This window comes from Phragmites australis, chromosome 5 (assembly GCF_958298935.1).
Source record: "Phragmites australis chromosome 5, lpPhrAust1.1, whole genome shotgun sequence".
In the NCBI taxonomy this organism is placed as follows: Eukaryota; Viridiplantae; Streptophyta; class Magnoliopsida; order Poales; family Poaceae; genus Phragmites; species Phragmites australis.
Window position 1 is genome coordinate 41,393,066 of NC_084925.1, and position 9,844 is coordinate 41,402,909.

Sequence of the window (9,844 nt, forward strand, 5' to 3'; positions counted from 1 at the left end):
GTTAGAGAAGAAAAAAAAGTGAAAGCAAATGAGCAGTGACCGGCGCAGGACAAGCCGAGCATGGGACCGGTACCGTTTTTACTGCTACGCTGGGCCAGCAGCGTCCACTGGTCCAGCGCTCGCCGGTGTCGCGTCGCACGGGAACTCCAGACGAAGAACAGCAGACACGGATCCAAATACCGTACGGACGAAACGCAGCACTGCCACTACGTGTTTGATAGGCTTGTTTTACGCTCCACTTAGTTATACTGACCATTCGTAAGCCCCAAACCTAGGAAAATCGGATTTAAACGTGTTCAGTTAAGAGCCTTAGATGTTTGGTTTAAAGTGGTAAAGCATGTACGTGCACGGTAGGCCCTGTTTTGGTAGATACGTGCACATTCAATGCCCGTTTGTAATCTTGTCCTGGGAGATAGAAGAGCAAGGTACCCTGACGAAGACATTTTCGTGTGATGGATGGAGTTTACCAATACCATTTCACTGATAGTCGGATATGGTCCACGGATATTAAAGTACAGAGGCCATTAGCAGGGGCCATGACTATTTTCGATCGGATTGATGGATATAATATAAAATCGAAAACCGTTGCTCTGCTAAGCCCCATCAGGCCGTCTTGTACACGACCAACAGCCAAAACTAACCCAACCAACGGCAGCGTCGTCTGCGCTGCACAGTGCGCCGGGTCGAGTAGCAAGCCTCCGGCGCCGCAACGTTCGCCACATCCTAGGCCTCTTTCCCCTCCCATCATTCCATAGGCCCGAGTCTGCGACCCCTCTCCCTCCCGTTCGGCCGGCCACCACCTCACTCGCCTCCCCGCCCATTATTAACCCCCCTGCCGAGCCGGTCAGTACGCCACCGCACACACCTCAGTCAGTCGCTCGCCCAAGAGTTGAACTGTGGCTGCCAAGGGCGGTGCGTTGCCATTTCGTTAGCTAGCTTCCAGTTGCAGTGCCGGTGGGTCTCGTGCACTGTCAAGGCAATGGCGGTGGCCGCGGTTGTTCTGGCAATGCTGCTCTCGACGGCGGCGCTGTCGACCTCGCAGCACGACTACGGCGACGCCCTGCACAAGTGCATACTGTTCTTCGAGGGACAACGCTCCGGGAGGCTACCGCCGGACCAGCGCCTCCGCTGGCGTCGCGACTCCGGGCTCCACGACGGCGCCGCCGCCGGTGTACGTGCACTCGTCTTTGACTTCTTTAGTTCAGAAAGATGTTGGCAATGCACCATTGATTGTGACACTAACAAGATTTCCTTTCGCGCGCGGCGGCCGGCGTACGAACGAGCAGGTGGACCTGACGGGAGGGTACTACGACGCGGGCGACAACGTGAAGTTCGGGTTCCCGATGGCGTTCACGGCGACGCTGATGTCGTGGGGGTTGATCGACTTCGGCCGGAGCTTCGGGCCGCACAAGGAGGAGGCCCGAAAGGCGGTGCGGTGGGCGATGGACTACCTGATGAAGACAACGGCGAAGCCCAACACGGTGTACGTGCAGGTCGGCGACGCCTTCCGGGACCACGCGTGCTGGGAGCGCCCCGAGGACATGGACACCCCGCGCACCGTCTACAAGGTGGACCCCTCACACCCGGGCTCCGACGTCGCCGCCGAGACCGCCGCCGCGCTCGCCGCCGGCTCCATCGTCTTCCGCGACGCCGATCCCGCCTACTCCAAACGCCTCCTCAACCGCGCCATCGCCGTAAGCTTCTCTTGTCCGCTGGCATCAGACAGCTCAGCTTTGCTAGCTAGTGCGCACACACTGAAAAAAGTTGCGGTTTTTGGTTGTGGTTTTAGGTGTTTGAGTTCGCGGACAAGTACAGGGGCCCCTACAGCAGCAGCCTCCACGCGGCGGTGTGCCCCTGCTACTGCGACTACTCCGGCTACCAGGACGAGCTGCTGTGGGGCGCGGCGTGGCTGCACAAGGCGTCGCGGCGGCGGGAGTACCGCGAATACATCAAGAGGAACGAGGTGGTGCTCGGCGCCAGCGACGCCATCAACGAGTTCGGCTGGGACAACAAGCACGCCGGCATCAACGTCCTCATCTCGAAGGTATCTAGCACACATCGCCTGCTCATCCCTGCGCGACAGCTTGTTCACTGTGAGCACCCAAGTGAAGCACTGCTGTTCTAGTGTCAAGAAGCGCTGTAGATTTGGGTCCAAGGGCTGTTTGCTGCTGACGTCCCAAAATTTCGCTATTATTAGACCGTCATCAGCACAGGTTAGCGTGGTGGTGTGTGCTTTATTTTGGCCTTTCCTATATCTATGCAACACCTCTGTTGCGCTTCCGGCAGCAGGCGAGCACATGGTGCTCCCATCGAGGATATCAGCTTTTCGGTGGGCTCGGGGCATGTCAGCCTTTGCATGTCCTTGACTTATCTGGCAATCGTGGCGACATCTCGATGACGACGATGAGATTATTTAGTAACCACAGTCGTAATAGAATGTCTGGTAGGTTAATGGAGGCCTTCGATACGCATCAGCCGTTGAGCTTAGTTTTTTTCTTCTCCGGAGATGCGTTGAGCTGAGATATGGGAGCACTAGAGGAAAACGCATTGGCAATTCCATGCTAGTGTTGGCTGTGTTGACCGTACCGCAAGTTATTCCATATTCCATACTCCATACTCCATTAGCATGCATCTTTGTACTACTGAAAAAGGGTAAAAAGCTAGCTTAGCCGCTGGATCGAATGATTGCTTGACTGATCATATGTACTGCATCGTGGCTAGAAAGCTTCAGATTCTGGATTCAATCTGATCCGCGTGATGATTAGCTTGCCAATCGATCAAACACTCACTTTTCCCTGACCCTGACGGCAGTGGCGGGTAACTGAATCTAGGATGGTGTTATGGGCAGATTGGTTTAAAAAATACTACCTGAACAAGCAGCAAGCAAAGTATTCGGCAATCCACTAGAATCAATATTCATTCAAATCATAGACTATTACTTTGGGACTGTAGGAGCATGCTTGTCTGCTACTACAATCTTGGTCTCCTCCTAGGTCCGTGTGCTCCGCGTGATGCCGGAGCGGCTAGCTACTGGTAGAGTAGCAGGTTTGCAGCGAAGAGAAGTCTTTTCAGAGGCTTCACGGGTGTACTGTAGTGGGAATGCCCAAAACGCTCTCGAGTTTGTATAACAGTCGGTAAATTAAGCTGAGTTCTTTTTGTTAATCGATCGTTCTTCTTTTGTTCTTCAGGAGGTTCTAATGGGGAAGGACGAGTACTTCCAGTCGTTCCGTGTCAACGCCAACAACTTCATGTGCACTCTCCTCCCCGGCATCTCCAATCACCCCCAGATCCAGTACTCCCCAGGTTCACTCACAAATCCTTCTCTGATTCGGAGCTGAATCCTCTAGTGCATGCCTGCGTCTGAATTAGCCTTGTGACCTTGTGCCATGTGGGAAAACAAAACTGAAACCGCAGGAGGGCTGCTGTTCAAGGTCGGAGGCAGCAACATGCAGCACGTGACGTCGCTGTCGTTCCTGCTGCTGGCCTACTCCAACTACCTGGGCCACGCCGGCGCGCGGGTGTCGTGCGGCGCGGCCTCGGCTTCGCCCGCGCAGCTCCGCCGCGTCGCCAAGCGGCAGGTGGACTACATCCTGGGCGACAACCCGCTGCGGATGTCGTACATGGTCGGGTACGGCGCGCGGTTCCCTCGCCGGATCCACCACCGCGCGAGCTCCCTCCCGTCGGTGGCCGCGCACCCGGCGAGGATCGGGTGCAAGGCCGGCGCGGCGTACTACGCCAGCCCGGCGCCCAACCCGAACCTGCTGGTGGGCGCCGTGGTGGGCGGGCCCAGCGACGCCAGCGACGCGTTCCCCGACGCGCGCGCCGCGTTCCAGCAGTCCGAACCCACCACGTACATCAACGCGCCGCTCATGGGCCTCCTCGCCTACTTCTCGGCCCACCCCAACCCGGCCGAGTCGGGCGGCGACTAAAACCTCACAAAAATGTTGAGGGTAGAGTGAGACGACGAACATTTTAGGAGGGATGGGTAGGCTGCAAGATTGTATTAGTAGGTTAACTAGAGCCACTTGCTTTCCTGCGAAAAAGATGAGGCAGGAATGGGTAGGCTGCAAGATTGTATTGGTAGGTTATACTAGTAAGATTAAGTGCGCTAATGCTTGCCACTTTGTGTACCATGTTTCAGGCTTTCAGCAAGTGGTAATTACAAGAGCATGCATTTCGTCGTGGAATTTTTAGAATCTGGCCCTGTTTAAAAAAAAAATCTATGTTTTTTTTAGGATCTATAAAGCAACCATATCAAAAAATACTCTTTTTAAAGTGTCATAACATTTGGCACACGGGCTGTGATAATTGACGTCATGGCGCCGTGTAAAAGAATATATTTTCAGGAATTGTTTTCATAAGGTCTATTGATAGAATATGTTTTTTTTTAAAAGGTTAAAATGTAAAAAATTCACCTAGAGCTCGGTAGCCGTAGACCACATGCAAGCTTTCTGTTCACGGGTGGCTATCGCCGTTTCACTTGCGAATCTTTCCTGCGGCGCACGGCCGCACGCTCGAATGGAATCGCGTGAGCTAGGCTCACTTCTATCTGTCGCGGCAGGAACAAGCACCAGCACCTCTACTCCCTTTTCCTCTCACTTTGACAACTACATTGAAATGTTACATTGGCTACTGTAAAAGAAAGAACTTGTTGCGATCGTCCAAGTGCAGAAGACAGAAGCAATCGCGTCATTGCACCCACTCCTTCGCGCGGCTTCCAAATTTGCATCGTGTAAGCTTCATCGCTCATCGCAGTGACTACATTCGCAGTGACGAAGCTTCATTGCTCATCAACATGACTTGGATAACAGAAAGGAAGAACACAGAAGCAATCGCGTCATTGCACCCACTCCTTCGCGCGGCTTCCAAATTTGCATCGTGTAAGCTTCATCGCTCATCGCAGTGACTACATTCGCAGTGACGAAGCTTCATTGCTCATCAACATGACTTGGATAACAGAAAGGAAGAACACAGAAGCAATCGCGTCATTGCACCCACTCCTTCGCGCGGCTTCCAAATTTGCATCGTGTAAGCTTCATCGCTCATCGCAGTGACTACATTCGCAGTGACGAAGCTTCATTGCTCATCAACATGACTTGGATAACAGAAAGGAAGAACACAAGACATGACAAATTAAATGACAGAATGAAGCACCACGGGCGGAAACCACTCCACTCAGCCGCGCAAATCATCCCGCTCCGCCGCTGCAGATGGCAGTGAGCAACACCGGCACCCTCGCCAGGGACGACGAGGACCCCTGCGCCGGTCCCCGCAACTTCCACTTGCCCCTTTCCTCCCCCGGCACGCCCACAGCCTCCGCGGCAGCCGCCGACGGCCGCACTCTCCCGCTCTCGAACAGCGTCGGAGCCGCGGACTCGTCCCTGTCTCCGCCGCCGTCGCCGCACAGCAGCCCGGCGCCGGAGAGCTGCCTCTCCATGTCCAGGAAGTGACCCAGCGACTTCGTCACGCGGATGTCATCCCTGCACAGCCTCCACCAGCTGCCGCCGGCGCGCCGCCCCCTCCACCTCCGGCGCCACCTCCACCCCCAACCCTCATGGGCCGGAGCGCGCGGCGTCTCCGTCCCCTCCCCTGCATCCCGCCCTGGCTGGTCCCGCCCCTGCCCCTGCTCCTCGTCGGCGAGGGACACGCCCATCAGCGTCCCCAGCGTCGTGCTCCGGTCCCGAAAGAAAGACCCCGTGGACTGGCAACAGAAACCCGTATCAGGATTCCAAAGATTCTCCTCATGCACATGAATACAATGATTCTGAAAAGAACGAAGTCATATTCATGGCTTCATCCGCACCTCGGTGGCGATATCGGACGAGGAGGGCGATGTCTCCGCGGAGGACGAGGAGGGGATCATGTCGGCGTCGGTGTCCATCGTTTCCTTCCCTTCCGGGCACGGTGAAGCAGGCAGCCGCGAGAGAGAGATTGTGTTGTTCTCGAGAGATGTCCCCCCTTTGAACGATCCTAACTAGAATCTCAGTCCAGACAGGACAAGCGAGGAGACTGGGATGGTGTTCTTTTCCTAGTGCGAGAGGCAGCCACCAAAACCCAGAGGGCAACAACGGTCAACAAGGCCTGTGTGCCCGCTGAATAATGAACGAATGCTTCCTGTTTGAGCCCTGAAACCTTTGACCAGGACGTGGGGTACAAAGACGTAAGGCTCGGTATAATAAACGACTTCCAAAACGTGCTTTGACTATCTTGTTCATTAGCAGTGATTCCATAAACTCTGACGCACATACTCCCTCCTATCGTAGCTTTTGATTTTTTTTTTCACGGCTTTCGAGTTATGACTTTTGATCATTATTTTCTATAGAATATAATTATAATATTTAATAAAAATATAATATTATGAAATTATTTTTAAGATAAATCTACATGTGTGATTTTTATATTTTTTTAAAACTAAATATTTTAGAAGTTATTGATAGCCAAAATTTTAAAGTTTAACTGGATTTTAATCGAAGCGACAAGTATGACCGAAGAGAGTATGACTTATCACGGAGGTGAGATGTAAGACTATATAATAAGTGACTTTCAAGACATGCTTTGACTAGTGTTTGTTAGCCGTGATTTGATAAGCTCTTATGCATATATGGCTTATCAGGTAGGTGAAAAAAATCACAAGATAGATGAAAAAAAATAACATATAGATAAATATCATATAGGATTAGGGATGTCGATTTTTCTATGGAGATAAGAATCCACAAGGATCCGTCCTAAACGGGGCAGGTATGGGACTAGTTTTCCCCGCTGGGCTCACGGGGCGGGGCTTGAGTCCAGGTACGGGTGGGAGCAGAAACAGAGTTTTTGCCCGATACGTCTAATCAGGATCAGAACGAAACTCCATATTAGGAGGTCGGGACAGGGACACAGCTGCTCGTTACTACCTATTGTCATCCCTATATAAGGTAAATGAACAAATAAAATAAACGACACGTTCAGACTTAGAACATAGATCATTTATAGTACTACACGATATAATAATAATCACTGATATATAAGTATAATCTCACATGTCAATAACGGTACAGTACTACTTAGGATCTCTCCTAGATTTAGGGTCTATTTAGTTGCCCGAATGTCCTCAGTCTGGTTCGTACGAGTCATGCAGGCTGAGTTGATGCATGAGGATCTGTTTGGTTGGCTACATGTGCTGAGTCTGGCTGAGAAAAAATTATGTTTAGTTGCCCGCATGAGTATACGTTGCATTACAAAGAAACTTACTTTTTTACAAAATAACCTAGGTTGGAAATATTTTTATAAATTAGTACATCACAGGATAAGAATATTAGTGAATTTTTTATGATTTTTGAAGAATTTTAATTAAATACTGACTTAGATTTTTTGGATCAAATTAATTAAAATGGGTTGCTAGCGAGTTCTAGTTTGCTCACGAAAATGTTTAAAATTTTTAGATCACTCTTGTACCACTAAATAAAATCTAAAGTTAAATAAAAAATTATTATGCACAGTATTTTCGCATCAGACGAGCCAGCCCCGACGCGTGCACCCGATTCCGACGTACGCGCGGAGCTAGGCTCGCTTGATACGTTTACAAGGGCGGATACAGATGAGAGAGCTGATCCAAACAACCAAACACGCGCTGAGTACAAACGACTGCACACGAGCGGATGCAATCATGAGGGGAGCCGACCATCCAAACACGCCCTTACGTTTCCATTGCTGCATGCAAACCAAACCGTGGAACTCCGGTTTGCGTGCCTTCTCGGCTGTTCAAGTGTAGCAGAGAGAGGCAATTTTTCTTCTCACCAAAATCCATCTACTGCAGATCGAGATTCTAAGGTCGGGACATAGCAGTGACAAGAGGATGTGCGAAAACCCCTAAATGATGATCCAAGTATCCGACTGTGTTTAGAAAAAAAAAGTGACTGATTCCACTAAAAAAGGTAGAATGTAGTATAGACCCAAAGATGAATTATGCACAAACAAAATCAAATTTCTCTTCGAAATGCGATCTCGTAAGGTGTTGTCAACTTGTGGCAAGCAAAACATTGATCAATCAATATCCCTCTAGATGTTTTTGCATAGAAGAATTACATTGAAATTTTGCGTAGAGTTCTATCCTAAAACCAGAGTCATGCATCGTTCCAAATTCTCAGCTAACTGCTGTCACATCAAAAGGCCCAATTACGTAAACCTCAGAAACTAATTCCGAACTAGACTAAAACCAGCCATTAGAACGCGAAACCCTAAACTTAATCTCCCTTGAGTCCTTCACATTTACTGCTAATTACGGCAGTAGGCGCATACGCACATCGACGAGCGATCCGATTCCGAGAAGAAGACGTGGGGGACGCGGATGGCTTACGCCGGCAGGTTGGTCTCCATCATGGCCTTGAACTCGTCGAAGGAGATGACCCCGTCGCCGTCGCCGTCCACCGCCGCGATGATCTCCGCGCACCGCTCGACCGTCATCTCCTCCCCGCCGAGCCCCAGCCTCCGTAGCGCGCGGCGCAGCTCCTCGGCCGTGATCACGCCGTCCCCGTCCTCGTCGTACTCGGCGAACGCGGCGAGCAGCGCGTCGGACTGGTCCCGGTCCTCCAGCAGCGCCCGGAGCTCATCGAGGCTGATGAACCCGTCCCCGTCGCGGTCCGCGGCGGCGATCATCTCCTCCGCCTCCGCGGCCGTGCAGCCGCAGGACTCGCGCATCTCTGAGGCCGAGATGCGGCCGTCGCCGTCCGCGTCGAAGCGGCGGAACACGCGGACGAGATCTGGCTCGGGGTCCTTGGATGGCTGGGTCGGGGTCGGCGGAGGCGGAGGCGGCGAGCGGCGTCGGCCGAGGAGGCCGCTGCAGGAGGCGGTGGCGGAGGCGACGAGACCCATACCGATTGCCGAGTGAGATGGTTCCGTGCGATTGTCGCGCTGTTTGCTATGGGGTTTTTGGGCTGTTGGGGGGTTCGGGGTTTTGGTCCCGTTACTATGTAGGGTTCCTATATAGGAAAAGCTTCAACATTGTTTAGTGCCGGTTTCCTTGGATAAAAATAGGGTGAGTTGCTTGCGTATGGTACGTTTTGTTTTCCTTCCTATCTATACTGAGGCGATGTGCTGAATGCAGAGCATACAACATCGGACTGTTAATTGCACACGTGTTTATACATATGAAATCAATCTGTATATAATAATTTGAAAAGGCATGAAAGATAAATAATAGCAGATTTAATATATTTTTAAAATGTATGAAAAGTAAATGGTAAATAATGAAAGATTAAATCTATATTTAGAAGGAGAAACGGGTCTAACCATGCACGATGATCGTTTGATAAACTCAAGTAGACGGTGGAGATTTTCGGATCCGCTATAACTGATGAATTATACAGCAGTATAGATATAGATAAAACAATTTATTCTTGTACAGGAAAAAATGTTGCATCCTAAATGTACGTAGTCCCATGGTTTCTGATAGAGAGCCTGTAAATTTCTATGGTTTTCTTGCATGAATGTATGACGCGTCGGTATATTTTGTTGGGCATGTTGTTTTTCAAAAAAAGAAAATATCGTGCATATGCAACGATTGCTAGTATGTCGTGGACCGGGCCATAAGCTGCTACGGGTCGGGCTTCATCGTCACCATGCCCTTGGTAGGATGGCCTTGACACATGAAAAATACTAGGGCATAACACCGGAATCCCTATACGTATCACGCGCTATTCATAGCTTATGACTAGCGCGCTCATACTAGATCTTGACAAAGCTCTGCAAAACGGGGCAGCTTCGAGACCAATACATGGATCACCTCCCATCCCAGTACAAATTGATGGATAGCCAAAATGACGCTCCACATGTGGATATATGCCCCTCAGCAAATGAACCAGCC

At 51.0% G+C, this 9,844-nt stretch overlaps 3 protein-coding genes across 3 annotated transcripts; 1 reads left to right on the plus strand and 2 right to left on the minus strand.

The window, feature by feature from the left end:
- Window positions 1–738: 738 nt before the first annotated feature.
- LOC133919735 (endoglucanase 6) lies at window positions 739–4,187 on the plus strand. Its single transcript, XM_062364226.1, has 5 exons — window positions 739–1,171; window positions 1,287–1,694; window positions 1,790–2,044; window positions 3,189–3,303; window positions 3,415–4,187. The coding sequence occupies exons 1-5, from the start codon at window positions 980–982 to the stop codon at window positions 3,927–3,929; spliced, it is 1,485 nt and encodes a 494-aa protein (XP_062220210.1). The 5' UTR covers window positions 739–979; the 3' UTR covers window positions 3,930–4,187.
- A 233-nt stretch (window positions 4,188–4,420) lies between these two features.
- On the minus strand, window positions 4,421–6,080 carry LOC133917694 (uncharacterized protein At3g17950-like). Its single transcript, XM_062361564.1, has 2 exons — window positions 5,804–6,080; window positions 4,421–5,701 (listed from the first exon to the last, which is right to left on the minus strand). The coding sequence occupies exons 1-2, from the start codon at window positions 5,879–5,881 to the stop codon at window positions 5,189–5,191; spliced, it is 591 nt and encodes a 196-aa protein (XP_062217548.1). The 5' UTR covers window positions 5,882–6,080; the 3' UTR covers window positions 4,421–5,188.
- A 1,963-nt stretch (window positions 6,081–8,043) lies between these two features.
- LOC133917695 (probable calcium-binding protein CML20) lies at window positions 8,044–8,913 on the minus strand. Its single transcript, XM_062361565.1, has one exon. It carries the CDS (start codon window positions 8,851–8,853, stop codon window positions 8,335–8,337), a length of 519 nt encoding a protein of 172 aa, XP_062217549.1. The 5' UTR covers window positions 8,854–8,913; the 3' UTR covers window positions 8,044–8,334.
- Window positions 8,914–9,844: the final 931 nt, after the last annotated feature.

Coding starts and splice junctions, on each gene's coding strand:
- LOC133919735 (XM_062364226.1), top strand. CDS start 980: ATGGCGGTGGCCGCGGTTGTTCTGGCAATGCTGCTCTCGACGGCGGCG. Junction 2,045..3,188: donor TCAACGTCCTCATCTCGAAG/GTATCTAGCACA, acceptor TTTGTTCTTCAG/GAGGTTCTAATGGGGAAGGA. Junction 3,304..3,414: donor CCAGATCCAGTACTCCCCAG/GTTCACTCACAA, acceptor CTGAAACCGCAG/GAGGGCTGCTGTTCAAGGTC.
- LOC133917695 (XM_062361565.1), bottom strand. CDS start 8,853: ATGGGTCTCGTCGCCTCCGCCACCGCCTCCTGCAGCGGCCTCCTCGGC.
- LOC133917694 (XM_062361564.1), bottom strand. CDS start 5,881: ATGGACACCGACGCCGACATGATCCCCTCCTCGTCCTCCGCGGAGACA. Junction 5,702..5,803: donor CGTCCGATATCGCCACCGAG/GTGCGGATGAAG, acceptor TTCTGTTGCCAG/TCCACGGGGTCTTTCTTTCG.